At 35.6% G+C, this 19,087-nt stretch overlaps 2 protein-coding genes across 2 annotated transcripts; one reads left to right on the top strand and one right to left on the bottom strand.

Annotated features, from left to right (window-relative positions):
• Window positions 1–194: 194 nt before the first annotated feature.
• On the bottom strand, window positions 195–2,726 carry prok1 (prokineticin 1). The gene is made up of 3 exons (XM_057356728.1): window positions 2,446–2,726; window positions 1,680–1,805; window positions 195–652 (listed from the first exon to the last, which is right to left on the bottom strand). Exons 1-3 carry the CDS (start codon window positions 2,515–2,517, stop codon window positions 533–535), a joined length of 318 nt encoding a protein of 105 aa, XP_057212711.1. The 5' UTR covers window positions 2,518–2,726; the 3' UTR covers window positions 195–532.
• A 7,796-nt stretch (window positions 2,727–10,522) lies between these two features.
• On the top strand, window positions 10,523–14,326 carry lamtor5 (late endosomal/lysosomal adaptor, MAPK and MTOR activator 5). The gene is made up of 4 exons (XM_057356895.1): window positions 10,523–10,695; window positions 10,771–10,832; window positions 11,724–11,841; window positions 11,952–14,326. The coding sequence occupies exons 1-4, from the start codon at window positions 10,661–10,663 to the stop codon at window positions 12,010–12,012; spliced, it is 276 nt and encodes a 91-aa protein (XP_057212878.1). The 5' UTR covers window positions 10,523–10,660; the 3' UTR covers window positions 12,013–14,326.
• Window positions 14,327–19,087: the final 4,761 nt, after the last annotated feature.

Raw genomic sequence — 19,087 nt, 5'->3', positions numbered from 1 at the left:
CACAAGTGGCTAAAGTGGTTCTTTGGAACAATATGAACATAAAATGTTTTATTTATAACTTTTGGGACTATATAAATGATACCTCAAACAATCCCACACAGAGAAAGAGATGCACAAAGACCATTCAGACAGATTATAATTTAATTACAATATACCTTCAACAAATTTACATCATTTTGAGATGGATCTTTCAAAAACGTTTCTCTTCTTTTTCTAACAAAATCGTGTACTGTTCTCTCTTGTTTGCGCGTAGACTCAATGTGAAGGTCAGGTTATGAAACTAACTGTATGTGTTTACTATCAAATATAAGTGCAGTGGATGCCAAGGTAAACCAGTGATTGTGAGGTAGACCTCATGACGCAGGGGCAAACGTATGTTGGCATTTCGAGAGAAGCTGGATAACAGCATTTGAAGTGCAAAGTACATGATAGTGATAAAAATGACGTGAAAAGTGGTAACTTCTTATGTTTTCCTCTTGTGCTATCCTGTTTCTTCTTCTCCATTCTTCATTGTCTTCCGCTCCTTTTTTTATTAAAAGTCTATATTTTTGAAGTCACTGGTGCAGCGATATCTATTATCAATGTACCTGGTGCAGACCAGGTGTGCCAGACAGGGGCAAGTGTGGTGTTGTCTTTTGCCGGGAAAAGGAACCTGTATGAAGGTTGGAACATTCTGGGTTAGTTTTTTAGCCACCAAATGGCTTCTTTAAACAATCATTTATATTATACATATACATTATGAGTGCTAAATTGATTTTTTTGCTGTAATGACATCAACATCCTTATCATTTCAATTAAATCTTCAGAGGGTGACATTCAGAATACATTGCATTAAAACCATAGGTTTAGTTGGGTGAGGACCTGTCAGTCTTATTAGCCATCGATGAGTCACAAACGCGGAAAATCCAGCTTTTATCATCTAAACCTCTTGAATAGCAAAGTCGAGCTCCAGCATATCTCTGTATCAGAGACTCCGACAGAGTGATAAACAACCCTGATCTGTCAGACATCCGATCAATATCCGTTACACTTATCAGCAGATTCTTTCTCAGTCGTATCTGCCGATCACAGTTTAAACCATGAAACAGCGAGTCGTGATACATGAGATGTAGACGTATTTTATTGCTTTCGATTTTAAAACAGGACATCAATGTTTGAGCATGTTTCTTAAAATTCAATAAATCGTCGCAAGTGTTGATTTCGACTCCAGCTAAAAGAATAGATTTCGATTCATAACAGAACAGTTCACCTTCAAAATAAAAATTCTGTCATCATTTACTCACCCTGTTAGAAAAGATATTTTGAAAAATGTCGGTAACCAAAAACCGTTGTTCCCATTCACTTCTATTGTATGGACACAAAACCAATGCAAGTCAATGGGGACCAACATTTTTCAAAATATCCACTTTTGTGTTCTGCAGTAGAAAGAAAGTCATAGAGGTTTGACATGACATGAGAGTGAATAAATGATGACAGAATTTTCCTTTTTTGTAGGTGAACTATTCCTTTAATATTTTGTCGGATCTGACTAGTTTAAGATATATTTCTTTTTCTGTAGGGTCTCACTTTTCTTTCTGTATTCTTCCTTTAATTTTCACCGTTCCGTGTTTTCCTCATGTCAACCAATCAAATCACTGCATTCAGATTTTAGAGGTGTTCCTGTGTTTGTATTTGTATACCTTGTGGCTGTACGGGTGGCATTCGTCTCCTTCCAGACCCTGTGGTGTGCACATCCGCAGGCCTCTGAGCCAAAGACTTACAGCACAACAAAGACCCACACCACACTGCACGTCCCTGTCACATGCCTGATACACAACAGCACAACACAGAATCAGTCTGACCCGTGCTCCATGTATTTGAATCCTTTTGAAAATTGAAACAAAATCCAGATGCAGCTCAAGCCCTGTTAGTAGGACTACAGCACACATTTTTGATGTTTCTTTGATCATACAGATCTGATCCCAAACATTAGCTACATTAGTGAACCTAAAATCGTTGAATGTAAATAGGGAGACATCTAAAATATTTAATATTGGATCAGGGCCAGAAACCTCTGTGCAATGGAAAACCTAAGTAAGGATTAAAACTGATGCATTACACATTAGAAATCTGACTCTAAAGAAATATTTTAAGAAGGTGTACAATGATATTTGTATTACTTAAAATCAAATAATAATCTTTGTTGACAAAAAAGCCTTTAATTCTAAATTAATTTGTTTCATTATTGACTGGTAACACAAGAATTCCACTTGAGATCATTTTGGAACAAACCTCCTATTGACTTCCATCAAAATTCACCTCTTCTTTTTAAATTTTATCTTTTCAAAACCTCAAATAATTTTCTCTCCTTGATTTATTTAAATGAATTGTATCATCACTGTAATACTATCCATTATTTAGCATAATTACATAAATAGTCAAATCTAAATTTGTGTATGTACTTACCCCTGTGATGACGGCACATCGGCACCAGCTCAGGGACAGCAGGAGCACAGAGAGAATCACAACTCTGCTCATACTGTAGCAGCAAAACAAACACAAAACCCTCAAATACTGCACTTCCTTTTCCCCTCTTTCTAATTCTCTCAATTATTTCTTTTTAGTATCTCCTGTGGAGTTCCTAAATTGGTTTTGTAAGGCCTTGGTGGTTATGTGGTCCCTTTTCACAATTTCACCTTCTCTGTCTTCACTCCTAGTCTTCTCACGGTGTCGACTGTGGAATCTTTGAGAACTTCTGAAATAAGGGCTGGGATCTTGCGCTGTCTCTCTTTCTTTTTCATCTCCCCTTCTCTTTATCTCCCCTCGCCCCTGTTTTGTCCCCTCCCACACCTCCGCAGGGACTTCGTCATCTCTCCCTGTATGATGCTGGAGAGGATGATGGAGGAAAGACCTTAATGGACATTTCGCTGCAAACAAATCCTTCCTGATGACACCTGCACTCTATTTAGTAATAAACCGGGTTTAATTCTAAACAACAATCTTTGTGCCTAAATCCTGTGCAAAGAAGGATTTGTGGTGGAGGGTGTGGAGGATTCTTGATTTTGGAATAAATCACTGTTTTACTAGAAATCAGATTATCTTTTACACAGTTTTTATCAATGACAATCAAAATCATGTGTCTGAAAATATACTTTGAAATATTACATGCAGTAATGAACATGAAAAACGTACTGCACCCATAGCATTTGATATTTTCCCAAAAAACTTCTGAAAAAATGTGAATAAAATAAATGAATATATAAAACGAAAACATTCACAGATTATGACCAGGTCAAATACACTGGAAACACAGCTCTTAAATTTAAACATAAACTGAATCATTGCATAGTGGTTTGTGCTCAACTCAATGTTTTTTCAGATTCAATTTCTAAATTGGTTTCAATACTATTTAAAAAGTAAATTTCGATTCAAATCCCAATTAAACAACTTTTCGTGTCGTGACCAGGTCAAATTCCAACAAATTCGGCAAAAGTGGCCAAAGTAATTTCAATTCTTATATTTGCTATTCTTTACTATTCCTATTGCAACCACTTCTCTACAAGGCACTTGTTCATTTCACAGACCGTATCATCACTTTCTCATTTGTATCATTTGGTTCCATAATTCTTTACAGTGCCAAGTAATGTCAGACTTGCAGCCAAGTTTCAGAGAACCAACATAAGTTAAGTAAGTTCATAGGAAATGAGTCATCGGCACAAGGGGTTGAGAAATGTTTATTTTTGCTTCCCAACAATATTATTCAGCTTGCAGGTAAATCACAACAAATTAAGTACTTGTCAATTTATTGAAGACGTTTAAGCCTACAGTCACTCCCTGACATAATATGGGCTGTCACTCACTGACAATTTAATACTTACATGTCTTTAATGTGCCAGTCAGGCACAGATGGTTAAACACATTTGACACTAAATGCCTGAAAACTTTCTTGACCACAAGCATTTAGTATCCAGAGTTAAGGGTAATTGAGTAGTTCATGCATCATGTCTATAAGCATTGTCATGATTTATGATTTTAGGTAAAAATCATAATCAATGAATAGAAATGTATGCATTCTTATTGCTGTGCTTGGTCAGCATGTCGTTAAATGTTTTTTAACCATTTAAGATTACTTCTTGGTCTTAAGTATCCGTTCCTTTTAAATTGTCAAAATTATTTATAAAATAAATATTCACTCTAAAAAATGATGGATTATTTGGGTTAAAAAGGGACAAACTCGACTGCTTGGTTAAATTAATCTTGAAAATGTTTATTTTTTAACCCAACTATGGGTTAAAATAATCCTAATTTTTTGGGTTGAAACAGCCCAACATGGTTTAATAAATAATCCATCATTTTTTTAAGTGTCCTTTGTTGTCTTGTAATTTATATGAGGCCATTAAAATGCATGCATAAAAAATAGATAACAAAATAATGCTTTAAATAGTTTAAGATATATGCATTTGGCAGACACTTTAATTTCCTTTTCTTTTGCCCATTTGGGGTACACATTTTATATATACATTCCTGGGAGTCAACCCCATGACTCTGACATTACCATCTGAATTACAGGAACTGTTTTAAATTGTAGTATTGCATTTCACACTGCTAGACATGTCAACAATATTAAATTATTTGTGTACACATATGCTAAACAAACTATAAACAGCACATTTCTCATTCAGGGACTCATTAATCATGTAATGACACTTCAGTTTCTCCTGTCAAATTCAATCTTGCTTCACTTTTCTGTTCTTACTGCTGTGAGGAACAACTGCACCTCCAGTAGAGAACATCACACATTCTGACATTCTTTGTGTGAAGTCCTCAACCGAATTGTAAAACTTATTTCTCTATTTTAAGAAAAACTGATATCTCAGCGCATCCAGCATATTTCCAGCATCAGGAGCACTTTGTATGAAAATGAGGTGATGCACAGATATGGCCTAAATGAAGTGCTGTACCCAAAAGCCCCAGGGCTGTGCCAGACCGCAGCTACAAAAAAATCAATGAGCTTACTTGAAATTAATAGCTAAATAAAATATCCAACTTGACAGCAGTCGGGGTGAAGAATTGTGGACTGGAAAGTGTCATTCCTATCTGTTAGGAATTGATTTAGAGTGCTTGAAAATGCCATTGGTTAGTCAGCAGGGCATTACTTAGCTGCAGCGAAAGTGATGGATGTCATTAATGCCCTGGTCGCGTAATTACATCGCAACTTTTTGCCCCGTCAGCAGACCCAACTTGGTCCTAACTGCACAGGACTGGAAAGAAATCATCAACCGTTGCTTGCGGGGGAAGGATCCAAGTTAGCTAAAAGAGCTGTTAAGATCACTTCATTATACTGTAACTTCGTTTTTAAAAATCTGTGTAAAACTTGAGACTTTTAAAATAATTATTTCAATTATTAAGCAAGCACTTATTCATATAAAGTGTATTCATATCAGCAATAAAAAATGTATTATGCCTCTGTAAATGTAATTTGGTGCAAATCTTATTATGTTTTAAAAGTGACAGACAAACAGTATAAATGAAACCATCCATCCATTCTCTATATTTCTATATTCTCGCTTATCCCTTAATTAAATTAAAATTGTCATAATTTTTATGAGCATGCCTTTACCAGTTATGCAACTAGTATGCAACTAAAGCCAATTTTTCATACAATGTTCTTTAATGGAGCAATGATGGTGACACATTTCACATTCAACCTGCTTGTCTCTTGCAGAGGGTTCAAAAGGATCTAAGCACTCCTAATTAAAGCTATTCGTCAAGAAAGAGAAACAGTGAGATATATTAAATAGGTTTCATATCAAAGAGCTTTGATATACGTAAATAAAAGGCTGATACATTCTGAATACATTAACTGGTCTGATGGGCTTTAGAGAGACAGAAATAGCGCCTGTCGTCAGCTTCTTCTATTTGCATGTATATTGAGTTAAATAACCTGATTTATACATACAGACATGTTGGCTAACGTCTTCTTAACCACACAGAGTATCAGAGGGAATTACATTTATTTTTGGAGAATTTATATTTAAGTGTACACTATTAAATTGAATCCAATACACACACATATGTTATATAATGCATATCACAGAATGGTCTTTGTCAAAGATGACACAGAAAACAGGCACAGAAAAGACAGAGTGACTCAATATCCTTCAGTTCCTAATGGAAAAGGCAGCATAGATTTCTGATAAAGAGCATCTGCTCAAAGACAGACTCAAATACAATTGATGGTAAGGAGCAGAATTGGTCTTTTATTCTGTTTTTGGTGAAGCGCATGGGGTCGTCTGGAGAGATATCAACATTTCAACAGGGAATCTACTAAAGTTCCCCTGGGAGTATCCATTGACAATGACAGCTAAATGTTAGCTGGCCATCTTTAACTGGATGTATTTCTGTGGCCTTTAAGATTTTTTCAACATTTATTATTTATGAAACGGGGAGGAAGAAAGACACTATAGGTGCTATAGTGTCATCCACTCTTTACAGTAAAGAAACATTTTTAAAAATCACAACAATAGCAAAATACACCTAAAGCATAACTTAACATCTTAACAAATGACTCATTAATCAATTTACAACATCGTGATAATGCTCTCTAATCAATATATAAGTAGATGACAAATAAGCATGTAAATGTGGTGTGACAGCAAACATTTAGAAAAAACAGCATAGCATAAGCGAGATTAACTTCATTGTTTTTATATTGAAAATATAAATATTAATCATATAAAATAATTTATTATCAACATTTTATTTTCAAAATTTTAGCTTTTTTACCCCATACGGTATTTGTCAACTACCCTATTCATGTCTGTGCATTTCTCTCACCAGTGTCTCTGTTATACCGTGACTTTAATTTGATTTACCACAAATAAGTTAGTTTCACCCCTGTACAGTAAGATTTTGCATTGGGTACGCACTAGACGGTGGATATGTGAAGGGTTTGAGTAATAGCACTCTCTCGATATTGTTGACAGATATTCGCACTAGAAACAAAACGCAGTTTTGGTATGTTTGCCTCTTGTTTTACCCTTACAGGTTGCCGTAGAGTCACATGTCAGAATGTCAGCTGATTTCCGAGAGGGGGCGAGGGGTCCAGAGCCATTGATAGAGTCGCGTCAACTTCGTTGACTCCAATGGAACAGTTTTTTCACAGCAATGGAGGCTCTCAATAGTTCCCGTAAGTTACTAGTAACGCATATGGAGCTGCGACTAAACAGACCAACTGAGGTAAACGTCTAACCCATTTAAAGACGAAAGCCATTTAATGAATAAAAATATGAAAGAAATAAAGCATTTAAAGAGAAAACAACTTCCTGAAACTTTCTGAAGGCTCCATGAATCACGTGACCCTCCAGCGTTTTGGACTTCCGTTGGCAGAACTCTCTCTCTCTCTCTCAATGGCTCTGGATGGGTCTAGCTGCAGCCGATGGGGCGATTGGAGCGCCACTCTCGAACAGGAAATACGTCACCTCCACTCAATAATAAAGAAGGGGCAAAATTAATTATTTTATTAATAAAATAAAATAATAACAATAAAGCAAGGGGAAATATATAAATGAAAATAAATTAGAATCAAGAAAGAGGAAAATTTTATATTTTAACACAGAATCAATAGCATTATAAAAAGCATAAATATTATACTTACATCTTTGGCATTACTAGAAGAGGAAATAGTTACCAAATAACATTTCAAATCTCTACAAAAAATAAAGGTTTAATGGACAAAAATTTGCATTTAAAAACCTTAGCTAGGAAAATAAATAAATTTACAAAAAAATAATTGTCTTTTAAATTCTTATCAGAATTATAAAAACCAAATAAAATGTCTTTAAACTCCAAAGAAAATTTGAAATTGAAGAAAAACAAAATTTCTTCCAAAAAGTAACTACATGTATACAATCCCAAAAGAGATGACAAACAGACTCATGTTTCACACCACAAAAGGAGCAGAGAGGATCCACCCCAGGAAGCATTTTTTAATCTAAAGATTGACAGGGTAAACCCGATGCAGCATTTTAAAAGATATCTCTTTAACCTTATTTGTAATTAAATATTTGTTTGGTAAAGACCACACTTTTTTCCAAGGGATATCATCAAAAGAATTGCTCCAGTAAAATATTACAGAGGGGACAGTAATAATTTCTTTCTGAAAGAGTTGCCTAATTTTTTTTATTTCTGAGAGAGGGACTGGACAAAAAACAAATCTTTCCTATTGCTGTGGATGTTTCGAAGAGATAGAAGAATGTAAATAATCTGTGAGTTTTTTAAAAGTGTAATAACTCCACTGGGGATGGCATCCATCACTATAGCAAAGTCGCGTGGGGTGACAGGTACGATATCAAGAAATTCAGAATAAGAAAGCAAGTAACCATTTGAGTTTAGTTGAGAAACCAAAAGAATATTGTTGTTAAACCAATCTGAAAAAAGAAATGATTATATCTTGGTTATTTCAAATAAAATAGCTGTGGGGACTAAAGTTGTGCTTGTAGATTAAATGCCAGGCCAAAAGCACCTGCTTATGGAAATTTGATAATTTAATAGGCAATTTAGAGAAATTATAATTGCACACCAACAAAAAGGGGAGACCACCAACCTTAGAAAAAACATAATTAGGAATTGCATTCCATAAGGATCCAGATTCATACAAGGATTGCCTCAACAAATTTATCTGGAAAGTATTATTGAGAGAAGCAAAATCAAGAAAATTAAGACCCCCTTGATCAAAACTGTTTATGACCACAGATTTTTTTATGTAATGTCTCTTGTGTTTCCATAAGAAATTAAAAAGCATCCTATCCACCTCTACACAAATAGATTTATCGACATGCAAAGAAAGAGCTGGGTAAGTCAAATACCCTCTGCTTTGGCAAGGAGAGATCTTCCTCGTAAGGACAGATCTCTCTGGAGCCAAGAATTCTACTTTTTCATAACTTTAACAATTACGTGATCAAAGTTTAACCTTCCTCTTGCTTTATCATCTTTACAAATGATAACGCCTAAATAATTTACTTGAGATTTAACAGGAATATATAAAAATGAGACTTTTAACGGAAGCAGTTCACATTTATCCAAATTCAAAGATAGGCCAGAAGCTTTAGAGAACACCTTAATAAGATCAAGAGCATAGGGATTTGTAAATCTTTCTTTAAAAAAGGGTGGTGTCATCAGCCAATTGGCTTATAAGAATACGTTTATCAGCTATATTAATACCTTGTAACTGACTATTGGACAAATAATAATTGAGAAATTGAGAAGCTATCAAGAACAAGTAAGGCGAAACAGGGCAGCCCTGTCAACCCCTCTAGACACATTAAACCTTGGGAAACACCAGATTTCAAATTAATTGAGCAGTTACCATTTTTATATAGAGTTCTGACTGTTTTGCAAAAGAAATCACCAAAGCCAAATTTATACAGGGATTGTAAAATACATTCATGCTCAAGAGAATCGAAGGCTTTATAAAAGTCCAAAAATAAAATTAAACTTTCTTCTTTAATCAGTTCATCATAATGTAGTAAATCTAAAACCAGGCAAATATTGTTAGCAATGTGTCTCTTTGGCATAAAGCCTGACTGAGTTACATGTATTATAGAGCCCATTACAGTTTGAGTCTTTTTGCCAGTAACAAAGCTAATATCTTATAATCACAATTTAACAACAAATTGGACGCCAATTGTCAATAAAGAGAATATCTTTCCAAGGTATTAAAGTAGGCTAACCCTTGTCATAGGCGCGGCTGAGCTCTCAGAAGTTCGAACTTTAACTCGGGTAATTTTATCTCAGCATCCCTACACTACTTGCAGACTGACGCTGTCTTAATGTGCAATGCAAGCACAACGCATATGGCTTCCGTGAAATAAACACGATGGATTTATATATTTTTGACGATCAATATTGATGTCTCGCCAATGTTAGCTGATGTTGCATGAATTTCTGTAAAATACAGGTTTAGAAAATCCGATTTTTTTATATAATCCACCGAAGTACTGAAAACCATGATGTTACACACCCCGGTACCGTAGGTGGCGATATACACATAAACATGTTGGTTGCGACCCGTTATTAAAAGGAAAGAAGAACGTTCGTTGATCGTTATTTACTGTTATTTGCAGTTGATGTGTTTTGTAAATATAGTTTGTGTTTTTTACTCAAAACAATTAAAACTTAATTTGTAAAAACATTTTACTGTGGGTGTTTTGTATGTTATTTTGCTTTAAATATAAAATTCATGAATTATTTGTGTTCACATTTTTCATTTTTATAAAAATTAATTTATTTGATGTTTCATTTATTGTTCACTGCAAACTATTATAATGTTTACTTTCTAAATACAAACCTGGAAGCAATGTCTGGATTTAGTAACATGAAATGTATTTAATAACATTTAAACAATAATTTTGTAGCATTAAAACATTAGTACAAAGTATTTATTGACGTTAAAACAGCGCCGTTTCATAAATTACTTCCGGGTTGAGGTCAGAATTAGATGACGTATATCCGCTCAGGCTTCGAGTGGAGGTGACGTATTTTCCGCTTTTGAGTGGAGCACCACTCGCCCCATCGGCTGCAGCCAGCCCCTATTGGATTTTCCGGAAGTAGTACAAATAATAAACAGACGTCTGTACATTCATCTCTTTACTGGTCATTTAACAACATTTTAACCGGTAATATGGAAGGGGCACTGGAGCAATATCTTGACGATACGTAAGTGTACATGTTTATGTTCTTTGTTGTCATTTTAGTTGAGTAAAATGTAATTGCGTTGTTTTCTTAAAATAGGATGAAAAATCCTTCCATTGTTGGGGTTTTGTGCACAGACGCCCAAGGCCATAATTTAGGATGTAAGTATCTTTTTGTCATATTTATCTAGTTTATGATGACAAAAAGTATGGCATAAATCCTAACAAACTTTTTATCCAACATAGATTTATGTGCCCTGGACGGCGACATGGTATAACTCGTGTAACATTATTCTGCCCAAAATGTTACTAATCTTGTAAGATTTTATATTTTGTTGCATATGAAATGTAATGCTCAAAAATATATTAGTCAAGGTAAAAGAGACATGTCACAATTTCCCTTGTACATATGTGCACATTTTAATTGAAATAGTAAAAAAATTACAGAAATTGTGACCTGTCACAACTCTGAAAATGTTCAGAATTACGTATTGGATACTTATTCATGCATGAGATTCATCATAAAAATCTGAAGATCTTGTAGATGCATTCTTTTACATGTATGATAGGGCTGTGCAATTAATCGAAAATTAATCGTAATCGTCAATTTTGGTTTGAAGCAATTACAAAAACAAAACAATCGAGGTAAAACGATTATTGTGCCGCATTCCATTTTGCAAGGATCCTCTCTTTTCTTGTGGTATAAATCCACAGTGCACCCTTTTCTTTTACAGCGGTTCAGCTGTGCTATTTCTTTACATTTATTTTTCAGTGGAATTCAGTTTAAAAGCCAGGTTAAATTTTTTTTTTTTTCAAGTTTATGAGTAATCGTGTTAAATAAACGGGATCTCAATATTGGCCAAAATAATCGTGATTACGATTTTAGTCATAATCGAGCAGCCCTAATGTATGAACAAATAATTTGCTAAAGGTCTTATTTTGTGTCAGTTTTCTGTATTTGTGAAAGTATGTTTCTGTTATTTAAAACTATGTGAAGTGTTAGTTTCAAGTGTCTGATTTGTTGATTATGTGTGCATAATCTTTCCTCTTTAGGCCGTGGCTCGCTTTCTGACGAACATGGAGGAGTTGTGTCAGTATTGGCCAGACAAGCTGCTTCTCTAACCAAAGACCCAACTGACTCCCCTACTGTGTGTTTGGAGTCTGACTGCGGGTAAGAATGTAAATTAAACGCATAAAACATCAAGTAGAAAACAAAATCTCCAGATAAGAGTCTTGAGGATTGTCACATAAAAGTATAAATAAATATTTTTGTCCTTGCAGGAACATTTTGGTGAGAACGCACGGAACAATTACAGTAGCTGTGCATAAGATGGCATCGTGAGTTCAACTACTTGCAGTTTTGGAAGGATTTGTTTAGTCCGATATTAAATGCGTGCAGTGTTTTTAAACAGCTTGGTCTATTTTCAGCAACCTGTTAACTTAATGATTGGCTGAGATCATGTCTTCCCTCATGCCATAAAATATTAGATGTCTGTCCATGGTTAATCCTTCCAATATTTGTATATGCTCTTAACCATAAACCACAGTTCAGATGTGTTTATGGCTTTTGTTAAATAATATTGTTGTCAAATTAATAAAATTGTGTTATGTAAGATAAATGATTTTGACTGAATTCATGAAGGATTTAAATTTTCGCCTTTAGTTTAATTAGTAACTATCATAGAATGTCCAAAAGGGGGCGGTAGTTGTAAGCAGCTTTAAACTACTGAATATCAACAAACCTGAACACAAAATTTACACACACGTTGCATTCAATATCATTAGACCATGTGTCCAGTAATGCTCAATTATAAAAATGTTTTCTCTTGGCCAGAAAAGTATAAAACATAAGACCAAAAGCATTTAAATGAGATGACTCAATCTATTGCAAAATGCCTTTGAGATAAATCTATCAGGCTTGTCATGGAAGGTTTCTCCTGGATGCATCTGATGGCTGGTGTCCAAAAACATTCTAGCTTACATAAAGTGAAAAAAGTTGGCTCATCCATCCACGGTAAAAGATTCATTATTTTCACCTTAACTTGATTCATCAGAATCGGATACAATGCCAGATCTGAGTTTATTGGCCATGTTAACACATACATGGAATTTAACCAAGGTCGCAATCTATAGACAAAGTAAAAATACGTACTGGAATGTGCAGCATAAATCGTAAAAGAGAAATCTTATTAAATCATTTAAAATGTTTTTGGCCTTTTTGTTGACATTACTTTTACATATTATCTGTCACTCTTAATATTTAAATGTGTAATCTTGTTTCAAGATGAAAACAGAATCACTTTGTTAAACTTTCATGACAATAGAAAGATAGAGAACGCGCTTTGTTCTCGTGCACATTGTCGTGAGAGGCTTTGTTGTCGTGCAGGTGATCGTGAAAGGGCTTGTGGGAAAGTATGTTGACTTGACGACGTGTTACATAGGCTGAACACGCCGATTGAACTGTACAAAGCAGGTTCATGTACTCAAGTAATTATACTGATTGTGTTTGGAATTATCATGATTATTTATTTGACCATGGTAAGTGTTATTTATTTATACATTAGGATGATAAATATCACAATGTGGTGATGGTTTTATATATATATGGTTACAAAAAAAAACATTACCATCGTGTGATATCTTCACTTCAACCCATATGGAGAACAGCAGGCTCTCCTGATTTTGCCAAGTGGTTGATGTCCTTAGGGCAACATTTAAATCAACCAATCAGATTTCAGAAATAACTTTACAGTTTATTTTAAGTTTAATCTTACAACCAGGATTAGGTGCTTTTAGACCATTGTTTTTCACTTATCATTTCCCTCAGATTTTAGGGGTAAATTTATGGTTAGGGTTGAGGTTTGGTGTGGGTTTAGGTTTTATTTATAAAAATGTTTTCCTTAGGTCAACAAAATATGTTGTCCTGAGGACATCAACCACTTGACAAAATCAGGTCGAGCAAGAACAGTATTTCAAACGCTAAAAGTATAATTATGAAGTAAATGAACCAGCGTGCGTGTATGTGTGTGTGTGTGTGTATGTATATATATAGGTTACATATTGTTTGTTACCATTTAATACCTATATAGTAGGTGGGCTGTGAAAGTTACATATCCTCCTCCTACACAGTTTGTCCCCTCTGGAAATCTAACAAGTCACCATTTTAAGTCACCCATTTCTGAGGAACAAAACTTGTTCTGCAATGGCATGCCTCTCATGTATTATATAGTAACAAACAATATAAAAAGCAGTCATAATGTTTATTTTTCATAAAAACCACACATGTAATATTGACCCCATAACAATGGGTACACACACACACACACATGTCTGGTTTACTATCTCCGTGGGGATAAAAAGAAAACTTTTTGCAATTTTAGATTTTTTTAAAATATTGTTCTGTACAATTTATAAGCTTTTGGTCCCCACGGTGACACGAGTCCCCATGTGTTGGTGTGCATTCAGGTTTAGGTCCCCACCGGGATATAAAAACATGTCCACACACACACACTTGTTTCTGTGGATTCAACAGTTAAATTAGAGTTGAAATTTAATTATTTAATCATTATGTAACTGTCAAGACTGCTGTATGGTATGCCTAATGATGACAATGAGAGTTCAAAAATAAACTTACAGTTACTTATACCCTACAAAGCTGTTTTTTATTTTTTTAATGTTTATAAAAAAAATTGAATTTGAATACATTTTTAGGGAATAACATTTAAAAACCAATCATGTTTAGCGTAAACTTAATACCTCCACTCTCTCCTGCACATTTACATGATTCAAGAGATTGTGGTAGTCGGAAAATACAGCAACAGCGATCAAACGGCACACAGTCTTTTCCGTTCATTTTCCACCTTCAACCCGACTCATTGCTCACACTGTAAGCTACTTTTTAATAACCCTACACTTAAAAAAAACTCATCTTTTTAAGATTTTTCTTTTTTGTACTAACTCCCAAAAGTTGGGATAACTTACATAATTATGTCAAATCACATAGATAGGACAAATCAATTGGATTTACTTAGTAAATTAAGTTGACTACAATCAAAAACATTATTTACAGTGGATATATATTATATTCCTCTTTTAGTGTCTTTACAGTGGATATATATTATATTCCTCTTCTAGTGTCTTTATATGCTTTGAATAAAAGCAGCGTCTGCATGCTTAAATGTGAGCCTGGTGGGACAACACATTCTCACTCCCGACTCGTCACATATTTACGCTCGGTCTGCGCCCTTCTGCGTCACTTCTGAACGCGCAGGGTGCCCCTTTGGCGTCGTTTTTGAGTAGTATCTGACTGCAATATCGGAGGCTGCACTCTCAGGACCGCATTTCTGGGGACGCACTTCTAGGACCCTGCGACAACGGAAGTGACGAGTCGAGTGCATCGATCGAGTGCATTTCCAGAATGGACGACAATCAGAGTGTTAGTGTCAAATTTGAATTATTTTTTATCAGTTCAACATAAAAAACATTTAACATTTTATTGGAAAGTTAATGTAGCCGAAGTGAGTTGCTAAATAGTCTTGAATGCAATATATAGCCAAGCTTCTAATGCTTTAAAACGAGATGTAAGTATTTTCGTTGACTGGCAAGCGTATGTTGATTTTGTGATTATGGAATGATTGTTGATTCTAGACCTAGCCAGCACAATAAACTGTAGCACTCTTAGTTGTGAAATCTTGTTAATTACTCATTGTTTTTACATTTTAAGTAATTTAAATGAATCTTAATGTTTTAATTGTCTCGTGCTGACAGTCAATTTGTTAATCCCACCATGAATGTCTCTTAATTTTGACACTGTTTCTATAATATTGATTGTTACATTTGACATCATAATAATTGACTGTTAAAATACCATGTGCTAGATTTTGTAATGTACTGTGTAACCTTAGTCTATTCAAGGACACAGCTCAGGCAGTAGTATGACAAAAGATGAATAAATAAATTGGTCAAGTACTAGGCTTCGGCCTAATTTAAGTCTATTTATTTATATTGTTTTTGTGTGTGTTTGTGTGTGTGTGTGTGTGTGTTCAACTGTTCAGTTGTGATTTTAAATAAACACAATCTTAAATCTGCGCCCAGAGTCATCATTGTGTCTTCACTCTGTACTTGAAATGTGTTTGATCTAGTGACTAAAAAGGGAATACCATGATTTCTTGTTTATTTAAATTTTCTTATTATATTATGCTAGTTAGTCACAATAATTACTCAACATTCAGCTGTTAGCAATAAGGTTTAATTGCATGAAATATAGTATTTGTGTGTAATAAACCTTTTAAAAACTAAGTAATTAGAATTGGGTGGATATACTGTCTTATATTGCACTTTTTCGGTCCTCAAAAAGTAGGGTCCTTGGTATTACGGTTCTCTCCTAACTCCGATTCGATAGGTGGCGCTGTAAAAATCAATTAGGGTCCTAGAAGTGCGTCCCCAGAAGTGCGTCCCTGAGAGTGCAGCCTCCGATATTGCAGTCGGATAATATTGTCGTTTTTCGACGAACAGGGAACTGCGTTGCTGTTTGCTAAATGCTCCAGACCGAGATGCGTGCAATTCTTAGCATTTCATAGTTATTTATGGTTTCAATATTTTGTAGCACCCAACCTCACCCTAAACCTAACCCTAACCACTTCTCAGCCATTTAAAACACAACACGCAAATAAAAGTACAGTCACGGGTAATTATTGCACAAACTGACCAAAAGCATTACAAAAGCAATACAAATTTGGTATATTTTATACCAACTTTTATGCAAAGTTGTATTTCATTATCTCTGAATTGGTTAAATAAATCAAATAAAAAAAGGCAAAAAATATATATATATCGGGAAGGAAAATAGTTACAGAGTTTGTTTTAATGGCACAAACGGGCACAAACCGAGCACAAACGAACGGCACCAATTTGATATGAGTTGGACGACATGGGGTGGAGAGTGACGTCACACAGCCAAGAAAAAGAATGTTTAATCCTAAATGTTTAATGTTTAACGCCAAACCAGCACCAACGTTCATTTTTGCGGCACAAATCAGCACAAACACAGCACAAACAAATAGTATAGTTTTGGTGACAATTTATTATATGGGGTGCCAACGTCACAGAGGTGAAGTTGGGCACCGAATCACCTCTATGCATTTCGGCAGTGTGTTTGGGCACTGAATACATTGGCGTGTCCTTTAGCTTTAGCTATTAGCTACAGCTGGTTCTTCATTAGTGTCCTCAGGAAGAAAAGGCGCTGGTGAGCCTTCTTGACCAGGCTGGAGGTGTTGGTTGTCCAGGACAGGTCCGCCGAGATGTGGATCCCCAGGAACTTGAAGCTGGAGACATGCTCAACAGCCATTCCATTGATGTGGATGGGGTCATGTGTGCCTCTTGACTCTTTCCTGAAGTCCACAATGAGCTCCTTCGTTTTGGTGGTGTTAAGGAGCAAGTTATTGTCAGTGCACCATGTGGCCAGGTGCTGGATCTCATCCCTGTAGGAAGTCTCATCGTTGTTGCCGATGAGACCGATCACCGTAGTATCGTCAGCAAACTTGATGGAGTCAGATCCGTTCACAGGCCTGCAGTCGGAGATGAAGAGGGAGTAGAGGAAGGGGCTTAGTACACAGCCCTGAGGTACACCAGTGTTGAATGTGATGGTGGTGGAGCAGAAGGAGCCTGATCGAACATGATGGGGTCTGTTGGTCAGAAAGTCCATAATCCAGTTGCATAGGGAGGTGTTAATGCCATAGAAAGAAAGATAATCATAAAGAAAGATAAAGAAAATCATAGAGAAACCACTTTAATTAAGAAACTGCTTTATTATGTTTATGATGTGCTAAACAATCGGTGTTCATGTGTCAATTTTCAAAAAATGCTTTATATATTTTACCTGTGTTTTACACCATCATCTCGAATCTTAGAAAACAGGCTGTTGAGTTCCTGGTTCTATGAAGTCCCTCCTTCCGAAATGCTCTGATTGGTGAAGCTGAGGCAGTCTTTTGTGTCACAAGTGAAGTGAAATTCCATCAGACCCCCCCTTTAAAGGTATTATATGGCACCTTCATTAAATGCTGCTCTGTAGAATCGTGTCCGGTGTGGACAGGGTGTAAGACAAGGCTGTATGCGCCAATTTAATTGAAATACTTAAATCTTGAATCAGCATAGTTAATCCAATACAGCCTACTTGCGCAGCATTTGCACATTGACAACTTGAAGATAGCCTACCCATCACAATGCATATAAATTGTCCCGAGCGTAGAACTGCTGCCTTCTTCCCATAGTGCAACCAGCTGCCATCTCTTCTCCAGGTAAACAATGTGCATTAGCAATGCAGTCCACGTGCCCTACAGAAAAAAACCCCAGCTAAAACCAGCCTAAGTTGGTGAAGCTGGTTTTAGAGGGGGTTTGGCAGCACTTTTAGCTGGTAAAGCTGGTTTTAGTTGGTCAGGCTGGACAAACCAGCTAAACACCAGCTTTGTCAGGCTTGGTGGACCGGTTTATACCAGCTAATTACATCTTTAACCAGCTAAGACCATGCTGGCCAAGTTTCCAGGCTGGTGTTTAGCTGGTGAATCAGCTGGTTTTCCAGCCTAACCGGCTAGAACCAAGCTGGTAGGCCAGCTAAAACCAGCTGTTTTTGTTTATTTATGGTGATCTACAAGAAAATGGGATTTATCAGACAAGGCAACCCTTTTTATTGCCCCGTGGGCAGCCATGATGGTCACATGCCATACATTGTTGCCATTCTTGGCAGTGGACAGGTTCTCATGGGCTATGCAGCCCCATACACAGCCATGTGTTTTGATACCTTGCAGCTTCTATTTCATTCAGCTATTTAAGCTACATCAGCTCATCTGTGTGATAGTTCCAGGTGGGCTACCTTCTTTCCCCACATGCGTCAATAACAGACACATTAGAGGCTATTTTGTGCACAGAACATGCACAGAAATAAATTAACACAATACTTGTAATACCTTGTTAAAGTACTGATGAGAGAATTTTAAAAAGGAATTTAGGTACAATGCTGCCCTCTAGTGTTTCAAAAGAAAGTTTGTTCCATTTGTCCAGTAAAGGACAAAAAAATTGTGTAATAAAGATGTGGAAGTCTCTCTTTAAATTAATTATAATTGTTACCCAGTAAAATACAAACGTTCTAAATTTAATAAAACTTCCCCCAATTGCTCCTTTTGTCCTCAGTTTGAGGAAACAACTATTCGTTTGTTTTGGGATTGTGTTGATTGTAAAATATTTTGGGTCGACTTCCGCAAACTTTTGTATAAGCCAAAAAAAAAAGCTTTTTGGTGTTTCTCCAAAATTTGATCCCTTTTGTATTAAGTTTGTTATTCATTTATTACATTTTCTTGAAAACTTTTGTATTAACAAATGTAAATTCGATTTTTTTAATATAATGATGTATATTTAAAGTCCTC

Source organism: Triplophysa rosa, linkage group LG17, assembly GCF_024868665.1.
Source record: "Triplophysa rosa linkage group LG17, Trosa_1v2, whole genome shotgun sequence".
NCBI classification, from domain to species: Eukaryota; Metazoa; Chordata; class Actinopteri; order Cypriniformes; family Nemacheilidae; genus Triplophysa; species Triplophysa rosa.
Note: the sequence above shows the minus strand (reverse complement) of the source record. Positions and strands in the feature narration are given on the sequence as shown.